At 32.5% G+C, this 27,799-nt stretch overlaps 1 protein-coding gene across 2 annotated transcripts in view; it reads right to left on the reverse strand.

The window, feature by feature from the left end:
* Positions 1 to 221: 221 nt before the first annotated feature.
* LOC140436663 (choline/ethanolamine kinase) overlaps positions 222 to 27,799 on the reverse strand; it is a 62,400-nt gene continuing 34,822 nt past the window's right edge. For both annotated transcript variants that reach the window (XM_072525669.1, XM_072525670.1), the window contains exons 4-6: positions 18,946 to 19,225; positions 7,330 to 7,625; positions 222 to 2,517 (exon numbers count right to left, since the gene is read on the reverse strand). In XM_072525669.1, the coding sequence (XP_072381770.1) occupies positions 2,422 to 2,517; positions 7,330 to 7,625; positions 18,946 to 19,225 (672 nt within the window). In that variant the 3' untranslated portion in view covers positions 222 to 2,421. The remainder of the gene's footprint in view (positions 2,518 to 7,329; positions 7,626 to 18,945; positions 19,226 to 27,799) is intronic.

The following is a 27,799-nucleotide window of genomic DNA, read 5'->3' on the forward strand; positions in this document are numbered from 1 at the left end:
TGTTCAACTTTTGAGATGGTGGTATAATTGGTTTATTACATTAGCTAAATGGGGGATTATAATCACTTTGCTCTTCATGTCTCCTAGATTGTTAATGTAATAATCTCTTTCTTCTTCCTCTTCTTTCTTCTCCTGAGATTATATCTTGAAAGTTATTGATCGTCAATGAATAATTTAAACAAAAACAGGTGCACACACACAGTTCAAATAAAACTAGTAGAAATTTTGCCCCAAGCTTTATTTTGAAAATAAATTATAAATAGGATTCATTTTTACAACATTAATACATTTAAAACATGTATAAAAATGCAATTATAATCCAGACATCATAGTCGATGCGTTCAGATTTCCCTGTTTATTTACAATAACTGTACAATATTAAAAATCATTTTTTACTAACTGGAAATCAGAACTCGTCCACTACTAACTTACTAAAATCAGTCTCGAATATATAAGCACATTTCTTCAAGATCTACAAAAGTTAAAAACTAAAAAATACTATTAAATACATAACAAAAAGGTATAAAAAAACATTCTCGACTCCAAAATGGAACATGATCTATACGTCAAGTACTGAACTAAAAAAATAACTCGTTACTAAATTATCATGAGGCTTTTTCTTTGATTTAAACTTGCCAAAATGGTGTAGTTCTCAAATCTAAATAAAATATTATTTTTAAATATTTGCAATATTATTTAGGTTAACACAAAATCTGTAAAAGGTGTTAATGGGATTGGATCAAAAATGTACCATGTCAAAAATCTATATCAAGGAAAAGAGATTAATAGGAATATGTAATAGGCAAAGAATAAAATGCTCTTAGGACTAGTACTGATTAGACAACCAGCTCATCCCATCAGTCATTACATGTTTAAAATAGTATTTTATAGTTAGATAAACAACTTACATCATAACATTCGAGTAATTAACTTGCCAATGTAATGAAATTTTGAGTCTAAATCTTGTAAAGCACAAGTATATGGATTTGCACTGTGGATATCAATGTATAACAAGTAAGGATAAATGAGGAACTCTATCTTAAAGGATACAGTAAAAGATCTTTAGCAGAAATTGGTTGTGGAAAAATCATTGTAAATACCACTTAATGTTAGATTTTGGTAGAAAGAAAAAGTCAAATACCGAATATATTAAAAAAAAAAAGATTTTGGTTAACCTAATCTTTGACTGACGAAAACAGTACAATAACACAATACTGAACATAAATTTAATAAAAATCAACTATTTCAAGTCAATAAGTTTGTTATTTTTGTCAAAAATAATTAGATCACATAAAAATTTGAATATTTTTGGCAGTAAAAGTGGAATATCAATTAGCAATGAAACATTCCAACCTCATTAATGATAAAGTAATATTCATTAGAATTAAGTTATTATTTGGTAACTAATTGTTTTTTAATTATAATACTTCAATTCGATTGAGTTAAGTCGCAATATGACTAAAATAAAAGAAAAAAAAAAACAAAATATGGTTAGAAGTTTTGAACATAAAATTCACCAATTCTCAGAATCTAAAAATGATGTCAATATATTGTTATTTGCATTTTGTCTAGTTGAATTGAGAACTGTTTCTAATGGTTCATTAATATACAAAAAGATTCCAAATATATCAATTATATACTGTAAATATTTTATTCCCGAATGGTTTTACTTTAACTGCACACAAAATTAAAACGCTACAGTGTTGTCACACTGCATGATGATAACTTATTCTCGGATCTAAGTATGATATGGTATAGTCTAAACAATACTTTGTCTTTTTTTCTTTATTGTTTATTGATACAATAACAAATAAAAACACAAAATTAAAACTCGACGTAACTTTTTACTATAAAATTGGAAAGACCAACTGACAAATATTAAAATTACACATTTTTGGCATTTTTCCTAATGCTTAGTTTATATGCAGATTATTGCAGGTGCACGATTCGTAAGTGGTGGTGAGAGAATATGCATTTTATTTATGTTAATTAATAATATAATACTATTAGAGATTATTAATGTATCCACAAAAATATCACAATATGTGACTTGTTATCAGCGGCGGATACAGGGGTAGGAGAAGGGGACCTACAACTCCCTCCCTTCGTTACATTTATCTAGATTTTCGTTTACCCTGTACACATTTCTGTAGGCAGAAAGAAAGTATTTTACTACTGTTGTTTAGCTTATACGTTTGTCCGGTTTAGAATATTCGTTTAAGGCTTTGATTGATGTGATTTGACTGGAATCTAGTCTAAGAGGATCTATGATGACGATTATTTAATTCCCCCTTTCGAAATTTGTCTATATCCGCCTCTGCTTCTTTCTTCACAAATTCACAGTCATGTTTTGAGAATTTCTTCCTCGGACGAAGCCAAAGAAAAAATTTTTCGAAAGCTTCCTGATGGTGTTTCTTAAGGTTACACTATTAGTTCATCCATCTTCCTCTTTAACTGCTGGCTGCTAAGTTTCTGTTTGAGCTGGAAATAGCTGTTCAGTCTGGTGTTGGCGAATTCCTGAAATAGAAAAAACATTGTGAAAAACTAGGTAATAGGTTTTTTAAATTTTATTTTCATGAAAATTTTCCATTCAAACAAGTGGAATTTTATAAATGTTTCTACACTCGATCGCAAAATTGTCTACGACACTCTGATTTCAGTTGTTTCAGATCGTTAATTCTTATAAGTGGTTCAAAGATTTTATACAAAAAGTGATTTCAGTAGATATTTTAATAAAAAATAAAACCAATGACAACCGAAGAAGCAGCTGAAGTTACAACACCAGCAAATATAGTGTCTGATGCACGTATACGTTTATAATTTAGTTATATATATAGTCCATTGCATATAATAATTAATTTAATGCTATAATAAACTTCAGTAAGTTTAATACAGTTTTTAATTTTTTTCAAAGAAAAAATTGCATTTCTGCTATAGCACCTTTAGATAGGGGTGATATACTTTTGGGGACGGGCATTTCGTTAAAAACTCGTACAGACTTTTGACAGGTACATCATGCTGTCTCGAAGAACACGTGATACCTTTTGATCGTGCCTAGACTATTCAGAAATAGTAATAATTACCAAAGCAAGTTAACTACCCCATGAAGTCACCTCCTGGAGGGACCAATCTCATTTCTTTGTATTACATGCAAACTATATAAAAAATTATTTGTAAGAACACTTCTAATTTCGACTAATCTATTGATCAAGTACACTGTATCCGAATTTAAGGTGCAATATGAGTTGCGTAAAATACTTTTACACAAATTTAAAAGATTTTATAAGTGGGTTTCATAGGCATCGTTGCCAACCCTACTGTTTGAACAGTAGATTAACTGTTTTCGCCATTACATCCCTGTTTTCTGTTTTAGTTTGTATTTCTACTATTTTTTGGTGATGTATCCGAATTTCGAACTGAGTAAAAAATAATTAATTCCAAATCGCAGCAGGTTAGAGCCAACATGTCAAACTTACATTTATATTGATATTTTATCAAACAAAATAACCTTTTAAAAAAACAAAATGAAAAATGATCACTGGGAACGCTTTTCGAAAGAAATGGAATATGATTTTTACGGTCTGCAAAAGGAACATGGCGCTTCATAAGAGGTTCTAAGAACGGAGGTAAAGAAACTAATAGAACCAAAACACATAGAAAAGCATACGTGGATGAACAAATGAAGAACTTAATATAAATGTACAGGAAGTTAGGAAAATACTTGAAAACCTAAAGAGCAGAAAAGCAGCAGGTAAAGACGGGATACCAAACGAATTATTGAAATGTTGTAGAGCGACAATGGCAGAACAATTAACAACATTAATATTATTATAAATATTATATTACAAAAGACAATACAATACCGGAATAATGGAAAACGAGCGAACTAATTCTACTATTCAAAAAAGTAGATAAAAATCAGCCAGAAAACTACAGAGGTATAAACTTGTTAAATACTACGCTAAAACTTACAACTACAATTTTACTAGCTAATAAATCTGAGGATAAGTTTAGCACATGATCAACAGGGTTGTTGGGGAGATGCCTTAATAACACTATATGGCGAAACAGACACATTAATACTGAGATGAAGTCAAGAATTTGTAGTGTAAGCCAGTGTAAGACCAGTAATGGCATATGCTTCAGAAACAAGACCCGACACAGCCACAATGCAAAGGCTACTGGAAACGGCAGGAAATACGCTGAGAGATCGAAAGAGAAGTGAAGATATTAGAAGAAAATGTAACGTACAGTGTGAAAATGAATGGATACAAAATAGAAAAAAAAATGGAATAACCACATAAGCAGCATGGAGGCGACCCGTGTCGTAAAAATAGCAAGAGATAAGTCACCAATCGGCAGAAGTAACGGATGACCGCGTAAAAGATGGAGTGACAACCTTCCATAGAGGTATTAATCCGATAATGAACAAGCAGAAATGCTTATAAAGAGGAAGAAAAAAAAACAATAACGACAGTTTTTGTATGCGTCGGTCTCAATGATGTTTAGAAGCATATGATTTATAATTAAACAGGGAGAGAAATATTCCACAGTGTACCTCAATTACCAGATATTAAAATTGCCACATTCGCTGATGATATACCGTTAATATCTGTCTGTTGATGTTGGGTAATTGGAAGAAAATCTACTTTGTTCACACGCAACAAAATGGGCTTATAGTGTACAACTGTGGGGATAAACCAAAAAACTATTCTATTTCAGAATAATGTACCAAGAAAATTAACATGATTAATGCTCCTTCCATCCTCCATCCTATTGTTCTACAGCTCAATTCGAGCCTTGGCTTGCTTCATCAAATCTTTCCATTCGTTATGGGCTGTAGCCTTTACGATGGACTGCCAAGGAGATGTCTTGCGTCCTGATCCACATCATCCTCCCATCGCTTTCTCAGTCTCCCAATAGATCACTTCACCAACATTCTTGCATTCAATAGTTTTTTTTGAAGCCTGTTTTATTCCATCTGCCCATTGAAGTTGCTGTAGACGGACATAGTGAGATAAAGGTGAAGGTGATTCATAGAAATCTAGGTGCTAAAACGGTCAGTAAAGAAATCAGAAGATGCACATGGAAACATAAAAAAAGGATACGTAATAATCACACTAATATGCGCTTAACAAGAAGAGCACAAAAATTGTAGAAAGTGACTCATATTTTCAATACAGACCTTTGCGGGTTTCAGGTGAAAGGAAATCGACAAGTCTAAAGCATGCGGTTTTTATTAAAAAAAAATAATCAGGAGTTTAGGACGGAAAATTTTAGGAAAATTATTTTCTTATTTTATAGATGCCTTAGATGAAGAAAACTGGTCCTTGTTAAATAATTTTTTTGGAAAAAACCCCGATGACTAATTCAAGGATTAAATTTAATTATTATTGTCAAATGAGATTTAATGACATGGGATTAGAAAAAGGGTCGTCTAGTAACTTTTAGCACAGATAAAACTGAAACTTAAGTACTTAAACAATTCTTGGTACGAAACAGTACTAGTAATAAATGGGTCACCTTAACTGAATACTTATTTCCTTAACTTATACAGTTAAAACAGATGTTCAAAGAGGCAAATGACATTGTTCCTGCTGGGCAGATGCTGTTGAAACTATGCCGCAACGGAAGAGAGCTGCTATATACGTAATATTTCGCCTATTAATCTCAAAACGCTCATTTAAATTTAGACAATTGTTTAAATTGCGATTTTTTGAAAAAAAAAGCAAATTATTTTGTCGAGTGCAAATAATCATTTATCATATTGTCATCCCACAAATTACAAATTATCCAATCAATTTACTAAATAATCTAACCTTGAAATATCAAATAAATTGATCTCATTTATCAATGAATATGCAAAAATTAATGAAGCTTAAAGTAGGAAATGCGGAAAACTTCAGTGCAATTTAAATTGCCAATTGATACAGAAACAACGCATTAAAATCGTCAAACATTAAATCACAATTAGTCGTGCTGGAAGATAATCAAACAATTTTAATTGGAAACAAAAATAGACACAGAAAGAATAATGAGCAGAGTATAGTCTTTTACTGAAGTGTCCTTTTCATCACAAAATAAATAATATAAAATATTCGGATTTTATAACAATAAAATACAGAAAACTATTATTTTCAAAAGCCAACAAGAGCCAAAAGAAAAAGCACTGTTGGTGTATACAAACCTAAATGTAGCGACTGCCCAAAAACTTACATCGGTCAAACTGGTAGAACTTTTAACAAACGTATAGCAGAACATAAAAGGGCTTTCAATAATAGAAAAACGCGTATTCATCAGTTCTCCCAAACGTAAACTCCCCTTCCTAACCACTAAATTGCTGACCTTAGACAGCAACGAACTCCCTGATGAATATATGAATATCCTGGAGGAAACTCCACTTTTTTACTTTTTTACTGCCGCAACAGATAAATAGCTCACTTCGAGCTCTGCTACGGGCAGGGAGGGATCGGTCTTCTGTGGTTTCCCGATCCCATTGCACAATTATACCTGTCTATAGTGAGGATACAGCCCTATTAGCGATTCACTTCATTTTATACATTTATTAATTAAATTACTCATAATTCATAACTATATATTTTTTCTAATAACTTCGAAAAAGGAACGTTTTAGTTCAAACCCTTTCGCCTCTGACCAACCTGTTCACCACTTTCTCCGCAGGACTACAGCCACCGATGCGAACCACCAGTGAGACGTAACCCAGCACCCAAAATAAAACAAACACACATCTAAAACGGGACAACAAAATCAACAAAAAAAAAAGACAACCAACCGAAAGAACAACAAGACAACGATGCAAAAATAGACCACTTGAGAAATGCACGCTGCCGAAATAGCTGTAGTGATGAGAATTTGTAATAAATTTTTTGGAAGTTTTGAAAATAAAAGCTTTCAGTATTTTATTGTTATATAAAATGAATTTCCATCAAGTAATGGTGGAATCCATCATTATACGGATTATATGTCCAACATATTATGTCTAATATTCATCTATAAAATGATACTCCGGAGCTCCTTATTCCATCCACAAATCTCAATTTTAAGATAAAACTACATTCAGCAGCCCTAAATTAGAAGTGCAGTAGAATTATTACATATTACAAAATGAATAAACGTATATATTTGCTGATGCTATATCGATTTGGGAATTATTTAATATGTAGATCCCCTTGTTGATGAATTGATCAATCTGTCTGTTTTATATATCGTAAAAAGCGCAGTAGATAAATACATATTTGAATTTAGTTTCGCCAAGTAAGAAATCTTCGGATTTCTTTCTATTAATTTTATTTAATATATACAACTTACCCAATATCCGAAAGGAATACTTGAAGTTTCCGCGTTAATTAAAGCCCACACACTCCAGAAGAGATGCGGTGCCAAGGTGAAGACCTCCACTTCTCTAAGGATCTTTTTCGGGTTCTCTCGTGAACCCCTTTCACGCAAATAGGCTCTAATGAAGGCCAGTCTTTGTTTTTCCGTGGGATATTTGCTGTGATCCTCGCTGTAGAAGGGGTATTCTTTGAGAGTGTAGTCGTAGACCCATTCTAGGAAGTGATTCGCGATGTCGAAAGATCTGTAGTTGTAGGAGCAGTATTCGAAGTCTGAAAAAGAAAGACAGAGTATGCAATTATAATCGAAGATTATAAATCTAGTATGTAGGGTCTTCTAAACCTATTTATGAGATAAGCACTTATTTGACTGGTATTTTATGACAGAGTGCTTAAAAATGTTAATTTTCTTTCCTCTGAACATAGTTTAACTGTACTGAGGAATACCAGTTGGTATAATAAGCTAAGATATTATGATTACAGCTAAAACTATATTAAAAATGGTTGAGTTATACATAAAGTGGACAATGATTAGTTTAGGACAATAAATATAACCTAAGATTTATTTAGCATCTGAATATACAGTACGTTAAGTTTTGAAAACGAGAAAACCATTTAGTAACACATAACAACGCAAGGGATATGCAACTCCGTCCGTCGATTTTTGTTTTGCTTACGTACACCCGGTTCATTTCTTGTAACATAAACTCGATAAAAATACACTGACCATTATAAGGCGGTGCATTTGTATCGGTTTTTAATAATGCGAACAATTTTTTGTGGTTGAATTAAAAATAAAAGCGCATTTGTTTAAAAAGATAAAACAAAAAATATACTTCTTCATAGAATTGGAGACTTCTCTGATTCGGTTTCTTAATTCATCCAAATTTTAGGCTCTAGCCTCAGGCTGATCGTAGATGATGCTTTTTAGATGTCCCCAAAAAAAGAAGCCCATGGGTGTAGGATCTGGACATCGCGCAGGCCACTTAATATCGCCTGTTCCACTGATAACTCGATTGGGTAAAATATTGTTTAAGTACTCCCTAATTATGTACAGTAAATGCTACATCATTTCAACGTGAGGACTAAGGTTCAATATGAAAATAACCCCGCAAAAAAAACAAAAGTCTAGTAATATTCAGAGATCTTTTTTTTGCTTATTGGCTTTGGCTTGGAACCTTTAGCCTCGTAATTACATATGAATATTAGTATTCATTCATACAGGATTGTACAAGAAGGACTCTTTTCACGCTCAGAGATTCATCAGAGCGAGTTTATTTTAACTAACAAGACATAAACCACGGTTAGGTAGATGGGCAACATATATGGTAAACATACAAAGGAAATGTTCATGCATACGATCAATTTTACACTCATACCTTTAATTTAATTTTTACAAGAAATATCATAATGATTTTAAAATTTTTTATATTGTCTTCACTTAATAGAAGATTTACGTTTAATGGTGTACTTAAACCCTCTTTTATCAATTCTTTTAGCTGTCACGTGCTTGTATTACGATGTAGTGAGCAGTTGAAAAATATGTGATTTAAATCAGCTATACTAGTTCCACACTCACATCGGTCTGTTGGGAGAACTCCTATTTTGTGTAGATGTTTCGGAAAACATCCATAATCTACTTTTAATCTTAAGACAGTTGACACTGTGTTTCTGCTTAGTATAACATCTTTGTAAAATTGTTTTACAGCTACTGTTGGTTGTAATTTGTATAAATGAGTGCCTTTGCTTTCACCAAACTGAATCAATCGTCTGTCCCATTTAAATTTAATATGTTGTTTGATATAGGTATTGATATAAGTAGGTCACATGTGTTGAATTCTTCTATCACCATATGTGGGTGCTGTAATGGATTTTTAGCTATAGAATCAGCAATAGTATTGCCAAAAATATCTGAGTGTCCCTTAACCCATACAAATTTAACGCCATATGGATAGTTTTAGAAACCGTTGAAAATTTTCTAATATGAATATATTGCTATTGATTGTGAATTTAAGGTTTTCTAAGAAGTGTAATACTGACAGTTAATCACTGCATATGACAATTTTGTTCCACTGGTTTTCACAGCACAATTTAAGGGCTTTGTATATAGCACATGCTTCAGCAGAAAAGATGCTGGATTGATTATTTAAAATAAATGATTTTTTAATCTTTATTTTTGGTACAAAGTAAGCACTGGTTGTACATGTTGACGATTTTGACCCGTCTTTATAGATCACAATATGGTCTGAATAGCCACTTAAGATTTCTTTGTGAGTAGCGTAACAAAATTCGTTTTGGTATTTAGGAATAATAATATTTGTAGCGAGAACACTTGTTAGATGTGGTATATCCAACGATGCCCAGATAAGATTACAAGGGGAATTTATTAACTTGAGTTCGTTGCAAGTTATAATTGCTCTTGCAAGTGGTGGAGAGTTTTTTTTAATGAAGTATGTAGATGTTAAATCAGCTGTATTTAATTAATTCATTATTTTTGCATTATATAAACACCAGTAATCTATAATAGATCTTATATAGGCTCGATAAAAATTCAATGCAATGTTTGATCTGCACCCAACGATCTCTTACACACCATTTTAAGAAAATTAATGCCTTTTTCGCAGCGACCAATTGTATAATTAATATGTTGAGTCCAAAGCAATTTTCAGTCAAGTACGACACCAAGATATCTAAATTCCGAAACAATTGGAATATCATTGTCATGTAAGGTTATAGCGTGATCTTTAATAGGGTGTTTTCTTGAAAAGAATACTACGGCACATTTTTAGTACGAATTCAAAGATTTAATTTACTAGATTTATATTATTTAATTCCAGGGGCGGCTGGTCCTATGAGGCAGGTGAGGCAGTGCCTCACCAGTATCAATCGACTATTTACGTTCTTTAACTACAATTTAACTTTTTGGAATTTTCTAAATAACTTTATTTTCATTATGATAAAAAATTAAAAATTAAAAAAAAAATTAAAATATGTACACCCCTGATGTCTTATCTTTGTATATTTCTTCATAATCTACGGGCCGGACAAGGGACAAGCTTAAACCACAAAATATTAAATAAACAACGGCTCAATTTTCCGCGCCAGCTTCTATCTGTGCATCTCATTCTCTCTTTAAAAATTATAGCCGCCGAGGCAAGCCTCACGGCATTGCTCTGTCTGACATATTAGACATCACATTATCTAGCGAAATTCAACATGATTTATTTATTTTCTGCCCACGATTTCACCGAACAAGAGAGGCATGCCGCATGCTGGTTTGGTGTAGTTTTTTAACTAGCAGCGTTGCCGTTTGGGTACAAAGGTACCCAATTCGCTACATTTTTTCCCTCGGGGTATAAAAGTACATTTTAAATAAAACATAGATTTTTATTTGAAAATTGTAACAACATTGTTATGTTGTAGTAGAGTATTTTCCTTTAGTAGATGGTACTATACATATTGTTCTATTGTTTTCCGATTTAACAAAAAATATTTTTTTTCTATGCATTTACCAGATTGGCAACATTGGTACATTTTGGAACATTTCTGCAAATTGTTGTAGTAAGAGTAAGTAGTAGTTAAATTACTTCCTGTTGACCTCTTTGTGCGGCAGGATCACGTTTGACGTATCTCGTGTTGTTTTTCATTAAAAAAACAGTAAGATTACATGTTATATAATAAGTGCAATTCTAATTAAGTTTTTTTAATAATTTTGGTGGGTTTGTTGTTTGTTTTTGTCTGCAGGATTTTCGGTTTTAGTGAAAAATGGATTTAGCACCGAGCACTTCGTCACAACTTTCCCAGGTAAATGTAAATATTCGTAATACTTGTGATCTCGTAAATTTTTTAGTCAATCAGCAGAATTTTTCAAGTCATTCATATGAAGATAAATTATATATAGTTAAAGTCGTAAAACGACCTATTCCAGATTTAAGTAAACATCTTGTTTCTATCGGTGGCGTCGGAAAACCAAATCGGGGATTTCAAAATGCATGGTACGAAAAGTTTGACTGGCTTACGGGTAGTATAACATTAAATAAATTGTTTTGTTGGCCATGCATTTTATTTGCCACAGCTAATACTAGCGACAAAGTTTGGTTCAAAAGTGGTTATACTGATTTGAAAAATTTGTCTCGGAGTCTATTGTTACACAATAAAAGTTCTCAACATATTACATCGAATTGCAAGCTTACTCTTATGAGAAAACAAAAGCAAAATATCGCCACAGCACTAGACAATTCGCGTAAAATAGATATTGAAAATTTCAATGCTAGGGTTAAAGAAAATCGGCAAATTTTAAAAAGCCTTATAGATATTACGTTACACCTCTGTATGCAAGAGTTACCGTTTAGGGGGCATGATGAATCTAATGAATCTTTAAATCGCGGGAATTTCAAAGAGCTAGTTGTTCTTGTTAGTAAATTTGACACTAATTTAAAAACATTTTTAGAACATGATAATGACTGTAGATCAGTTTTTTCTGGGACATCTAAAACCATACAAAATGAATTAATCGATTCAATTGCTTTTGTTATAAATAAAAAAATTGAGGAAGAAATTTCAAAATCATTATTCTTTTCCTGGCAGGTGGATGAGACTACTGATATAAGCTGCCATTCACAACTATCCGTTATTTTTCGATACGTAATAAACGATAAACCAGTCGAACGATTCATGGGATTTTACGATGTAAGTTCCGGGCGTTCTGCTCAAGATTTATTTGAATTTTTATCTATCAAATTTCGAAAGTTCAACTTGCATAGTAAATTAGTGGCTCAGACATACGATGGATCTTCTGTAATGTCGGGAGAAGTGAATGGTCTACAGGCAAAAATTAAATCTATAGCGCCTCAAGCCATGTTCATACATTGCTATGCACATGTATTTAATTTAGTTTTAAGTAACGCATGCAGTTCAATTCAACAAGTTAAAGTTTTTTTCTCAACCTTATCCGGTTTTTCTTCATATTTTTCTAAATCTACAAAGCGTACCCAAGTGTTAGAACACATTGGAGGAAATCGTATACCTTCTAATGTAGCAACTCGCTGGAATTTTACTTCACGCGCAGTTCTCACAGTTAATAATAATAAGGATAAATTACTTGAGACCTTTGATTTTATTATTAATAGTCGCGATTTTGATGACAAAACAATAAGAGAAGCAGTAGGTTTAAAAGCTTTTTTAGAAGATCCTCAGAACATATTTTTTTTAGAAATATTTTCGTTGATTTTTCATCAAACTGATACTGTTTTTTCCATTCTACAAAATAGAAATACAGACATTGTTAAGGCCAGAAATTTACTTCAAAATACCCTAAGTAAAATACGTGAATTTAGGAGTAACAGTACTTATTTTGATACAATTTATGAAAAACTGGATACCGCTGCGTTACACTCGAAACGTCGTCGTAAGGGAGTTGAAATGACTGATAAAACTCAACAATTAAGGCAAATTTTTTTTGAAATTCTTGACATTATAGCAACCCAAATAGAGGTTAGGTTTTGCGACGTTGAAAAATTACATTTCTTTGATCTGTTGAATATATCAAAATTTCCCATTTTTGCTAAAGAATTTCCTCACGATCTATTAAAAAACTTGACAACGCAGTATAATATTTTTGATATAAATCAACTAAAAAGTGAGTTATCCGCTATGTACGGGAATGATATAATAGAAAATTGCGCAAGCCCTTATGAAATGTTAACTTTTTTTCACGATTATGATTTAAAACTTTGTATGCCAGAAGTTTTTAAATTATTATGCATTTGTGTTGTTTTGCCAGTGACAAGTGCTTCTGCAGAAAGAAGTTTCTCCGCGCTAAAAAGGATTAAAAATTACATCAGAAATACAACTGGACAGACACGATTGAGTAATATGGCAAAAATCTCAATTGAAAAATCATTTATAAAATCACAGGATGAGAACGTTTTTATAGACGATGTAATAGATCATTTTGCAGAACAGAAGTCTCGCAGAATTCCTTTAATTTATAAAAAACTTTAAATTTTAGAACTCAGTTTTCCTTCTAGAATTTATATTTTTTGAAGTTTTTCTAAAATAATTATAATTTTTAAAAATCGTGAAATAAAAAACCAAAAAACAAAATTTAACCCTTTGTTTAAGTTTATTTAACGTAAACGGCCTCACTTTATGATGTCACAAAATCGACCTTCCGACTAACATCTTACGACGAGAACGATCAATGGAGATATGCTAGACCGAAGCTTCAACTGAAGGGATATGTGAGAGCGTGAAGAAGATGGCACTAGATTAGCAGTCGCCATTTATAACACTTACTAACAAATCTCCCAGATAAAAAATACCTACTAACCCCCAAAAAAATATAAAAATCCCAAAAAAATTAATAAAAAATATAAAGATTCAAAAAAAATATAAAATAATAAAAAATTATAAAAATAAAAAAAGGCCACGGGAGATGCCACCTAGATCCTTGAGGCTACAACTTGGCCGCTAACCAAGGTGCAGGCTCGAGGATTAGAGCTCCCTCGTTTTTCGTTCGCTTTTATCTCACGATACGAGATTTCATGATAAACCGGAGTAAGTCGCTTAACGACACCTTGGGTATCATTTAAGTTACATTTATGAGCACCCTATTACACATGGTGCTCATAAATACAGCTCAATCGCGGACTTTTTCAAAAAGCAGTCAGCCCTTATGTTGCACCTTCAGTGCACATAAGGGAGGGTGGAGGAGGGCTTAGGAGAGCTTTGAGGTGAGGATGACTTTTGTTGATCCGCGCGCGTATCGTCAGAAGTCCTTCTCACGCCAAGTCATTGTTTGCTGGCGCGAGCAATGCCTCCTTAGCCGGGTATGACTGGAGCAAAGAGAAGCTAACCATAATAATAATAATTTTCCTTAAGTGTAGTGTGCCTCACCATCTTGTACTATCACGAGCCGCCCCTGTTTAATTCATGATTAAAGGTGAAATGGTTTAACTTAAAATTAATTTTTTCTCTTTGTGTACTTTGATCAATTGTTGATTGCATGCTTATTTATTTCGAGATACAGTTAATCCCAAGAGGACTTGCTAAATTAAGAACTTTTGTTTTTAGTTAAATTTATTTATCTCATTTTTAGTTATTTAAAAATACATGAATTTCTATCTGATATATTGCTATATTCAGTTGCATTCTTTTTGTATAATGAGCATCCCATTTCTGTTTTTTGAGATTCAAATATCTAAACACAATTTAGTTTTTGAAGAATTGTTTTTCCCCTTTTCTTTTTTTTTTGTTGTTTTGTGTATGTCTTTCGCGTGTTTCTCCCTAAACGACCCCGCTCATCGTCTACAACGTTTAAGCAACGGTGCTTTCGATTTAAGTGTATCCGTGGGCCTACTTCTTAGTGGTTCAGTTCTCTGTGTATAATACAGTTTAACAAGATAAGGAGAGTGGAACAAATGCGATATGAATACAGAAGCAATATTATTTTAATACCTTTATAAAAAATCAAAGGGGATTTTCAATAATAGACAAATTAAAGGGGTTTAAACACATCAAACAAATATGATATTTTAAAATTATGTTGGAATGAGTAATCGTTTGATGTTTACAGCTTATGAAACCCTACTTACTATTTTAACATCTATAAATAATTCTATAAAAGGTTAATAGTCACATTTATCTATTTATAACAAAATCAATATTTATAAATATATTTCTGTAACAGATACTTTGTCTGTTAATATTTTTTACATCATTGACTCCACGAAATGATAAATTTATCGATTTTCCATCAAAAACTTAATAGCTGTTTACCCTTAAGAGATCAAAATGTAGGTTGGGTATTTTTAGAAAAATACGTTTATGTGGAAAACAATACATGCTCATTCATGAATGACTATCTTTTAAGACACAGTTTACAAATGTTTCGCCTTTGTATTTGATGAAACATTCATTGGAATGAATTTTATTCTTTAGCTGTCAGCAGTTACCAAGTATTAGAAAATAAGTATCTTTTAATAACGGCAAGAAAGGAATCATGGAAGTGTATAGAAAATGTTTAGGCTTTGTATAGAAAATGCTTTTCAAATTTTATCAAAAAGGGATTGATTATTCTTTAAACACTCTAAAGATTAGAAACGCATTTTTACCATATGCAATTGAATGCTGAATGTTGTGTTATAGACATTTCTATTTTTTAATATTTTCAGCTTACATATATACAGAGTGATCTTGATATTTCTATAAATCATACAAATTCGAGTAGCCACCGAACTATACCTGTCCCAATTTACCATTTTATTAGTAAATTTTTATGAATATTATTATGCCGCATTTATCGGAAACCTGAGAATAGAAATTTTAATACAGTTTGATTATGACAATAAAACACGAATGCACATAAGTATTTGTTAGCAAAATAGCAAAGCAATTTCGTGTAATTGAGCATGTTATTCGTATCGCATGAAGAATCCATGAAATTTATGACGATAAACGATTAGATGTTATGTTATGATACATTTTGAATGAAACACAAAAATTCGGTTTAAAGAAATTTATGTAATAGTAAGGTAGTATTGTTAATAAACAGTTCGGCATCTGGTAAATGGTTAAACATAAACATTATTGCTTTCTTGAATATGAGTGTACGTAAAAAAATCAAGAAACCGTATTTAGCTGAAAAGAGAATTTTATAGCGGCGTGTTATACGCTACAACTCTTCATTTAAAAAACTTATATGATGTAGTTGAATGGGAAACGTAAACCGTAACCTTAATCTAGAGATCCGCACAAGAATGCTACGTTGTTACGTTTTTTCTACTTTACTATACGGCATGGAAGCGTGGACAATAAAACAGTCTGAAATCAAAAAATTAAACTCCTTTGAGATGTGGTGCTACAGGAGAATCCACAGAATATCGTGGACTGAAAAAGTAACTAATATAGAGGTGTTACAAAGAATGAAGAAAGAATGTGAAGTCATAAAAACTGTTAAAATTAGAAAGATTCAATATCTGGGTCATATAATGAGGGGCGAGAAGTACGTATTACTTAGATTAATTATGCAAGGGAAGATACAAGGGAAGAGAAACCCAGGACGACGCAAAATATCCTGGCTAAGAAATTTGAGAGAGTGGTTCGGTTGCAGCTCATTAGAATTATTCAGAAGCGCGGCCAATAAAATTAAAATAGCGATGATGATTTCCAACCTCCGATAGGAGAAGGAACCTGAAGAAGAAGAAGGGAAAGTTAAATAATTTTATTCAAAAACTATAGTTGTTTTCAAGAACTTTTCTTAAAACGTGTGTATATAGCCTACAATGTATATGTATAATAGTTGAAAGTCTACGTTGGACTTATTCATCACCAAAGATGTTATCATAGAAGATGTAAGAACTCACTACGAATGCAGCTCCGAGTGACAGGAAGAATGACGTCAAGAATCGACCTCTCAACAGTTGAACCAGTAGAAAAATGGAAATTGAAGGAAGCAAACTGGCCAAACTATAGAAGACAGCTAAACCAAATGGAAATGAAGAGAGAGTTCCAATCAACTGAAGAAGTGGAAAGAAAAATAGAAGAAACAACAAGAAAAAATTCAGCAAGCCATGAAAGACAACATCCCTAGAGAAATTACGAACAATAGAGGACTAATCATACCAAACGAGCTGAAAGAAATGATCAAGGACAGAAATAGGGCCAGAAGAGCATTCCAAAGGACAATAAGGCAGGAGTTCAAGGATTACGGAGATGAACTATCCGAAGAAATAAGAATAAGACTAAGGAGTCTCACCGAAAACAAGTGGCACAACAACATCAGGAAAGCAGAAGAAAACCATGGAAACGTATGGAAAATGCTGAAGACCAAACGAAGAGGAAAACAGAAGATGCCGCAAATAACAGACGACGAGGGAACATACAGAATTTTTTTTAAAGAGGGAACTTTTAATCTTCAAAACCATCACAAGATTAAAAGGAAGCAGAGCTTCAGGTGCCGAAGGAATCCACAACATACCTCTCAAGGAACTACCAAAGAAGTTAGTAGTGCAACTTTACTATATCTTTAAATATTGACTGGGAAAAGAGCATTTTCCGAACAACTGGAAACATGCTAAGAGCACCCCTCTACTAAAACCAAGGAAGAACGGAAGAAGACCGGAAAGCTATAGACCAATATCACTACTAGAAACAATAGACAAAATGCTGGAGAAGATCATCTAAAGAAGACTGATGAAACATGCAGAAAGAAGAAGTATCATTCAGGAAGATTAATTCTGATTCAAAAGAGGAAAAAAATGCGAATTCCAACTGGCAAGAGTTATCAGCGACACGAAGATCAGATTCAACAGAAAACAGAAGACAGGAATGGCCATCCTAGACATCGAGAAGGCATATGACACGGTCTGGAAGAAAGCCCTAATCTACAAGATGGACAGCTCTAGATGACCTCACTAATTAGTTAACATATGCGACACATATTTAACTAATAGTACTTTTCAAGTTTACAAGCACTTTTCAAGCCGACGAAAAGATGTCCATAATTCAAGAAATCCAAAGGGCAGTATACTCTCGCCCATTAACATTTTTGTTTCAGATTTACCAACAGATGCAAGAACAAGTACAGCCGTCTACGCAGATGAAGTATCAGTCAAATACCTAGGAATCCACCTCGACAGGAAACTCTACTTCACGAAGAATACGCAACAAATCAAGGTAAAAGCAAATATTGCAAAAAGACTAATATTTCCTTATATTTTTTGGTCCAGAACACTATCGAAGGCCAAGAACTGATCCAACTATACCAGGCGTACGTTAGATCAGTAATACTTTATACTGTCCCAGTATGGAGCTCCACCGCGGAAACCAACTGGAACAAGCTAGAAAGAACAGAGACGTCATTCTACAGGATCATCGATGGATCTACATGGGAAGACAGAAGAATAAATGCTACCGTCAGAGAAAGGCTCCAGTATACACCACAGGGAGGTGGCTGAGGATAGGACAAGATACTTCTTCCACCAAGCCACAAGAAGACTCATAAAAACAAGAGACATCCTCGCCAAGAATCGGATACAGATGATATTATACAGATTAAAACACCGGCTGATTGACCATCTGATCAGGGTCTAGCCGGGTGGTTATCGAAGACAATCAATCAGGAGAGTAGGTACGATGCCAAAAACAAGTAACTACAGAAAAATATGGCAAGGAGTCCAAGACAGATAAATCCACGATCCGAAGAGAAAGCGATTCAATCAGTAGATGGTGCAAAAGCGGTATATCAAGAAAGAAGGCTAAAATATCTTAGGTTTGAAATGGTTCTTAAGTATCTTAAGTGTGAAATGTATATTATTAAGACAATAAACGTTTTTATTTTTATTTTATTTATTATAATAGTTGATAGACCAGGGTCGATAGAATAGATAGATAAATGAATGGATATGTATATTAGGTAGTTTGTGAATTTTCTAAACGGCTATGACCTATCTGCGCGTCGGGTCGTCCAAAATTATTAAAATTTGTACGGTCGAAGCGTAAATTTGTAATTTGCGCATGAAAAGGTCATAGCCGTTTAGATAATCCACTACTTCTAGATAGATGTTTATACTTTGATTATATTTTAACCTACCTATTATTACGAGTTTTGGTTCTTCTTCATTATTATTTTCCAGCTCAGCATCTCTGGGCAACAATATATTTCCTACTTGCATGTCGTTGTGGCAAAAAACAACAGGACTCTTCTCACCCTCCAATCTGGTTCTCAACCACTCGATTTCCGACCCGAAATTGACCTTTTCCAGGATGTGTTTGGTGCTTTCCGGCATGTTGGTCAGTTGCATGTTCTTTAAACTGTTCAACCACCTATCAAGAGTGTTCCACATCCATTCGGGCGCTTTGTGTAGAGGTACCTGAAAACCGTTGAAAACCGGTTGAAATTTGATGTCGGTGTAGCAAGATTTTTGATTATTATATTATTTTAAACAACGTGTTTTCTGCAAAAATGTCTTGTTGAATTTATTGGAAGCTTTTTAAAGATGAATGAATACGAAAGGGAATTTTAAAATATTCAATATTTGTGGGTTCAATGTTTCTCGATCAACTTAATCTAAAGAAGGTGTAATGGCTTGTGTATACATACATTTTGAAAACAGTTTTATTTAGAATAAAGACGAAATGGTCATAATTTTGATTATGTATAAACAGGCCATCACAAAAGTTACTGAAAGAGCAAATTCCAATCGTTTAGAATTATCTTAAATCTAACCATTTTTAAACGGTTTGGAACATGAGACCAAAAATGACAATTGAAATTTACTCCAAATTAATTGAAACATTAATTATATTATATTGTAAAAATGTCAAAATGTCCCTATCCGTCTACTTTACGTGTTCACTCTATATCAACGTCTTTGAAAATAATTAAATGTTTCTTTTGATATTACTCGAGGTTCTGAGAAAATTTGGAACCGCAGATAAAACAATGTTAAAAATTCATTTTCTCTAATATAAAATGTTACAGAACACTTGTTGTAGGATGCCCGACAACAGTTAACAGCCTGCCAAATTTTGTGAGCTAAAAGAATCGAAAAAACAGCATAATTGAAGCTATAAATAAGTTTGTTTTGATAGTACTCGAGGTTCTAAGAAAGTTTGGAATCACAGATAAATCCACAATCTTAAAAATTGATTATCTCTAACATAAGAGGTTGTAGAACACTTGAGTCAAAATACTTGAAACTACAGCTCTTGAGGCGCATGAAAGAATAAGAGAATCATTCAAATCTGAAGCAATAAAAGATTCTAACGTCATAAAAGCAATTTGACTAGAAAACCTACTATCTTACTACAAGACAGTAGTAAGACAAATGAAAACAAAGACCCGAAAAAATCCAGAAAATAGATAAAAATACATACGAAGGTTGCGGAACGCAACAAATAGAAGAAAAATTATTGTAAAAGTTTTGTCTATTTAATTAGGATAATATACACTCATCAAATCTGAAAGAAAAAAATTACATAATGAAAAAAAAACACTATTTAGAAATTTCCTATATATGAAAAGAGCTTTGCCAAATTTCTCTTAAATCATTTCTACATCAGCTCACCAGAAATAAAGGTGTGGTGCAGACGAGGCTGATACGTAGACATCTCCAACTGCAGCTGAAATACCGAAGTACCACTATCCTTCCTCAACCTTGGCTCCGCTCTTAGTCCAAAAATCATCTCGTAAATCAACCACACATATATTTCTGTTGAGCTGCTTATAGAAACAGAGATGGCAAAAATATTTCCATTATGTTAATCTATTTCGTCATACTACTGATTTTTCAGCACTATTATTAATGTTTACGTATCTCATTGTAGATATGAGGACATTCAACTTCAACTGGTATTATATCTACTGTTATAAACTGCTTTTGTTTGAACATGACTCACAAGTATCGTACGACTTATTTTAAAAATTACCATGTCTATGGATGATTATAAAAAAATTTATGGATTTCGTGGCAAAGCATTAACACTGATGTCATTACATTACAATACCCAATATAGCTGGAGACAAATGACTGATTTTAAAAAGAACTAGAAAGTTTGGATGATTTAGAAAGTATCTATTCTTCAAATTGCTTTTATCGAAAACTTTTTTTTCTTAACTTCAATTTCTATGATTATCCTTAGACTCTTTTAAAACTATATGTGCCACTGGTAGTGTAATCAAGTGTACAGTGAATGCTATTCTACTCTCCAACTAGATTTAGTTTAAGGAGGTAAAAAAATCTAAATTTTGTACGCAAATAATATTTTGTACTTATTATAATTCATAATGAGAATATCTGGGTACCTTTTGGGGTAATTTAAAAAAACACCTTAGTTTTTTTTTCATAATCTGAAATGAAATTCGATGTTATTCGATTGGTGGTTAAACTTCCAGTCGTTTAAGCTACCAGAATCATATATTCAAATATTGAAAAAATGTAAAGAATGGGAAAGCATTCATGCAAGCATTGATGATTTTTTATTATAGAAAAAAACAAGTTTCCAAATTGAAAACAGAGGTTGAAACTCATGCCAGTATACCATGCTGTTATGTCGATATTGTTTATATAAAACTAAGCAGTTTATAACACTTGTTAAATCGAGAAACATATAAACTATCAATTTGCGTTACGTAATTATAAAAAAATGAGATGATCAGGTGATGAAGCTCAAAAACAAAAAGCAGGTGATCAAGCTCTGAGCGCACAAACACTCACAAGTGTTTATACCTTTATAAAAAAAACCCACGACAAATAGTGCAAAAAACAAGTTGTTGCTAGTTTTTAGGTATGATTTATATTTCCCTACGATTATATTTCGTCCGTCGATTTGACAGCCCAGAGGGCCGGCTTAAGGGCAGCCAATGGCACGCAATTTGTCGCAATTTTGCTAGAACATAACAATCACATACCACATATGTGTGATAGAATGCAAAAAAAATTTTTTGTCAGCCCATGGTTGGATCAAAATGAAAAATATCTAAGCGTACCATAAGCTTTATAAAGAATAAATTTATAAAGAATCAACTGTATAATATTTATCAGTAAAAAAGCTTTTTCCCAAAACCAAACACATTAAACAAATGCCTTAAGAGATTTCATAGAGTATTTTCAGATTAGGTATAAATGTCTAATGAAATGCACAGTTTCTAGCTCACAAAACCATATCATTCAAAAATAAACCGCTGAATAAAATAGTTTTTTGTGCGATTTTAAATGCGAAATCGTTTTCAAAAAATGTTTCATGAAAAATAACCCACACTTATTATTTATTAAAACTTGGGCTTCATACTTCCGATTTAAGGTATCAGAATCTTATGGGAAACTAATTGAAAAATTAATTTAATCACTGCGTTGGAAGAATGTGCCGTGAAAAAATTTTAAAAATGGCGGAAATTACTCATCTATCAATTGTTCAAATGTCATTACAACAAACAATATATTCAAAATAGTACATAAGACGGAGTGGCTGATGGAAAAATATTTATTTTCTGACAATACCATCTTAAAAGTTGTCTTGATGACTTTGAAATGTGTAGATTAGACGAATCTTTAGCAGTGGAGTAAAATCATTCTTAGATAAAAACAAAGACTTACTTGTATAAAAAAGTCATTTGCTGTATTGATCAATACTAGTAAAATAAGACTTTTACATTTCCTCAGGCATTATCGAAAAATGTTTTTTTAGAAAGTTCGAAGATCTTAATATATTGAAGTTAACCCCTTTTTTACCTCACTGGAGAACGGAAATTTGACTCAAAAATTCAATGACACTCACAGAATGTTGAAGATTCTGAAAACCTAAACATTCAAATGAAAGAGACTGAATCGCCAGCTGCGAAACCAGTTTCTTTTTAAAGGGATACGAGTTATATGAGTGAAAAGGTGTAACTATAAAAAATACAGCATTAGAAGATTAAAAAAAAATTGTGAAAAGATTTTGTTATTATATAATATAGTCACTGGAAATATTAGTTTCGGTACTGAAAGCTCTATTATTGTTACATTGTTATTGCATTCGATTTAGAAATATTTTTTCGGGAAATCACTTTTAGTTCATTATATTGTGTTTGTTTATGACAAATTCCGTTAGAATATGCAGAACGTCTGCTGGTGTCTTATGGTACGCTTAATGTAAACTAATCATAATATGTTTCCCACTATAAAGAAATTAGAAATTGTACATGTATCTCATTTATATCGCAAAGATTATAATAATTTTGTCACTAGATAAAATCTTCTGCCTTATCATTTTATGAAGAACATTTTGTATATTCTTTTCACTATTAAATATTTTCTCTGCAGCGGGAAAAGTACTAAGATTATAAGCAATATGGAAAAATAAAAAAGAATTGACTGGATTTTTAATGTTTAGTATGCAAGAATTATTGTTTATTTTAAGACATTCATAAATTTTTATGATACTGTTTCAGCAAAAAAGGTTTTCTAATATTACATCTATAATTTCTTTAGACCTAACACGTAGATGCTGAAATTTTGGATATTGGTACACGCACTTACTGGAAACATTTCATAGCACAAAACAAAGTCTTAGAAATAAGAAACAAGTAGGTCTAAAATAGACAGTCTAAGAGATTATGGCCAATTATGGATTAAGACATTAAACTGTATGGCCCTCTATATCTGTGTACGCTGAATTATACACAACACAGATACATGCAGAGGAGTTGCCGATGATCAAATGTGGATGTGGCACATTAAGAAGACGGAGAGATGAGTTACAAGACCAATCTTTGAAAAATATCAGCTGAAAGGAAAGATATGATGTGATGACTACAAATACCTAGGAGTAAAGATCACTCAGGACGGAAAATTAGATGCAGCCATTAAGGAACGAAATACACAGGGAAGGAAAGGCATAGCCTTACTGAACAGAGTACTGTGGGATAAAAACATCTCTAAAGAAAATAAAAGAAGAATATACAACACCATAATAAAAAGTATCACAACATATGGATGCGAAGTGTGGGCCCTAAAAGACAGAAGAGAAAATGCTTAGAGCAACAGAAATGGACTTCTGGCGCCGCTCGGCGGGAATCTCCAGACGCGACAGAATAAAAAACGAGAGAGTCCGAGAAATCATGGGGGTTACACATAATATTGTTGATGACATCAAAACGACACAACTCAGATGGTACGGACACGTAAGGAGAATGCCGGAGAATAGAATACCAAGACAAATTCTTGAATGGCAACCAAGAGGTAGGCGGAGACCAGGAAGGCCTAGAAGAAGTTGGAGAGAAGGAGTTGATAAAGAAATCAGAGAAAGAGAACTGGAGGACGATATATGGAACGATAGAATGAGATGGAGATTGGAAATCGGAAGACGTCGAAGAACGTTGTAAACCGACATTATATATAAGGAAAGATACAAGGCAAAAGATTTGACGAACTATCAAATCAAAAGAGCAATGAGGTTGGGAAAAGCGTTCGGTCAATGAGTTGGGTCCAATAAATTGCCTCATCTTTTCATAATCGAGAAGCTGTTAATAGGGAAAGTGCATGGATACTTGTTGCAAACGTGTGCGAAAGAAAATTTTCCTTATAGGGGGCTTTTTGAACAATAAATAATTTCGGTGATAATTATTTTTTTTATTTACGTATTTGCATATTTGACCAGGGTCAAATTAAAAGACGTTATCCACTTACTGTACGCAAGAGAGATACCTCTAGGAATAATCAAAACGATCGAAAATATCTACCAAAACAACACAATAAAAGTAAAAGTAGAAGAACTAACCGACACTATTGAAGCTGACAATGGGATAAGACTCTAAGACCTGAGTCCTCTATTGTTCAACCTGATTATGAATGAAATAATAAAAAAAGTAAGAACTGAAAAGAATACCAAATGGGAGAAAAACAACTTAAAATAATCTGCTATTAAGACGACGTAATACTACTCTCTCAAAGTGAAGATGATTTACAACATATGCTGCACCAATTTAATATAACCGCTAGAAAATTTAACATGTTAATTTCCCCAAAAAAGACAAAATGCATGGTTTCAACAGCAAATTTACTAAGATGTAAATTGGAGCTGGAAAGTCAGATGATAGAACAAGTGATGGGGTTTAAATATCTAGGCATCACATTATCTAGCTACGGAAAGCTCGAAACCGAAGTGGAAGATCAAGTGAATAGAGCAAACAGCCGCAGGCTGCCTAAATGAAACAATATGGAGAAATAAAAATATCGGGAAAGAAACTAAAGGCAGAATTTACAAAACAGTCATCAAACAAATAATGACATACGCGGCAGAATCAAGACCTGACACAGAGAGGACAAAAAGGATGTTAGAAACAGCAGAGATGAAAACACTTAGAAATATTGATGGTAAGACACTATGGGACAGAGCTAGAAGTAAAGATATACGACGTAGATGCAAGGTGGAGAAAATCAAGAACTGGGTAAAAAATAGAAGAGTAGAATGGAACGATCATATAAGCCGAATGACAACAAATAGAGTAGTAAAGACGGCGAGAGACGATTTCCCAATAGGAAGATGATCAGTAGGAAAACTTACTGGAGGCACATTGAAAAACAGATAGAGTCATGTCTATATAAAAAAAAGAAGAAGAAGACGACGTATTTGCATATGGAATACACACTATAAAAATGATCATACGATTATAAAAATGACAATCATTAATTATTATCAGAAAATACTAGTTATTATAGTCACAAAAATGGTTCGATAAGTCTAAAGTTCAAATGTATTAAATTAAACCTGAGTTAGCTGTTGTTATCATCGCAAGTTTGATAACGATAGAAAACAATTACGTCATAAATTACTTCCGTTAACCTGCTAATATTTTAAATTTTTGCAAAGTGAAGGAGTCGTTATAATTTTTTATCAACTTGAACCGCTCTGAATGTTAAAACATACAGATTAAAACCTGTTGGAATATTACGAAAACTCAAAGATGGACAAAAATATAAAAATGGATCTAAAACAAAAATAATTGAATCAATTATAAAACAAAACTAAAGGAAGAAAAATATCGACTTCGTATAAATTGAACTGAAATAGAATACAAATTACAGATTCATTGCTTAATACAGAAAACTGACTTAAGCATCATTTAAAGCCGCTGTCAATACAGCTACGATAGCGATTATAAAAAAAATGATACTCAAGGATCGATAACGGTCTTGGAACTAGACCACGAATCCAATGTGACAGATTTTACATCACTACATCTTCCCTGATTAGATCTTAACTTTAGTAAAAGTAATGTATAATGTACATGTAAAATAATACAATTGGCCTTGGATTTTACAGGTGCTATTTTCAATTGCTTATTCCATATTAGTATAAATGTGATCTTGAAATAAGAATTTTGCGAATGCTGAGATCAAAAGAGGAATATCCAGGAAATAAGAAGAGGAAGTGGTACTCGTACTCGATTATGCATCAGGCACGATACCTGATGAGCTATTGAGCAGAATGACTTAAATTAAATCCTCGAGAACGCAGAAAAAGATAACATTCACGAATACCCTATGCTCCAAGAGTTAAAAGGACTAAGTAAATTAAAAAAAATCATTAGTTAATTTAAACGCATTCCATAGACCTGTAGAACAGCTCTTTCAATATATAAAACCATAAAGTTGTGGAATTTTTTTAAAATAAATATTGCGTTTATTTAACAAGGCCATTTATAATTTACTGCATCATTATCTTTATTGATATTAATTAGATTATGGGATTATCTTTGTCCTTGGGCGATGTGAAGTGGCTGAAGTAATATACTTGAATTTGTAATTATCGCAAATATCATAAAGATAATATATAAATAGAAAAAAACTAGAGAAAATATAAAAGGTTCTAAGACAGTTTCGCAAAAAGCTAATATACTTTTTTAGTAGGAATTTTTAGTAGGAAATATTCAAAGTAATAATATATATAATAATAAAAATTATTATTATAATGTGGAAAACTGGGAAGGTTACAAAGTAGGACCACAATCGGTAAATTGCCAATAAATACTTCACAAAAAAAAACTCATTTGACGCATTCTCCTTCTTTAACTCTACCATTAACTCCTGAATGTAGGTATCTTCTAATTGCTTCCAACTTTCTATATCTTGCGCCAATCTAATCCACTGTTTGCTGCTCTTATGTCATCTACCCATCTCTTTTGAGGCATTCCCATGCTTCTTGTCGTCATCCTTGGTCTCCATTTGACGTATTAGGAAGTAAGAAAATAAAAATTTATACATTTCGGGAAGTCTTGGTGAAACACCAATCACTGGCACCAATATGAACTGCAAAATTAACGATCAATAGCAAATAAATAATATACACAAACAAAAACTACTACCTTCGACGTCGTAGTTGAACAGTTGAAACATTTGGAGTAGTTTCATAAATGATCTAAGGAGAAAAGATTAAAGCATGGAACAGAATTCAACGGTAAGTATATTATAAATAATTAACATACCGACATTTTTACACATATCTTATAGTTAATTGACGAAAGGAAGTTCCAATGCTATTGTGTAAATCTGTGATCAATGTATAAAAACCACAGGATGTCGATAGCACCTTTTCCAAGGTTATCAGTGCAGTAAATATTTTTTCTGTAAGCGATAAGTGCATCGACAATGTATGAGCATTATCTCAGTATATTTCAAAACTATTTTGTGTAAATGTATGCAATTGAAAAGAAATTATATAAAAGGAAATGAACATGCAGACGAAAGCTGTATCTAACAAGATTTTTATTGTAAAATGTTTGAAAAATATAAGATAGTCAGGCAATGGACTTTGGACAATTTTCTTAGAAAGGCGAACGTAATAAACAAATTCTGCAGAGAAAGGTTAAAAAATAAAACTGGATTCGTTTCGTAGGAGTTTTCAATAGAATTGAAATAATAAAAAATGAAAAATTGAAAAACTGTTCTACAATTCCTTAGGAT

The sequence above is a fragment of the Diabrotica undecimpunctata genome, chromosome 3, assembly GCF_040954645.1.
Source record: "Diabrotica undecimpunctata isolate CICGRU chromosome 3, icDiaUnde3, whole genome shotgun sequence".
NCBI classification, from domain to species: Eukaryota; Metazoa; Arthropoda; class Insecta; order Coleoptera; family Chrysomelidae; genus Diabrotica; species Diabrotica undecimpunctata.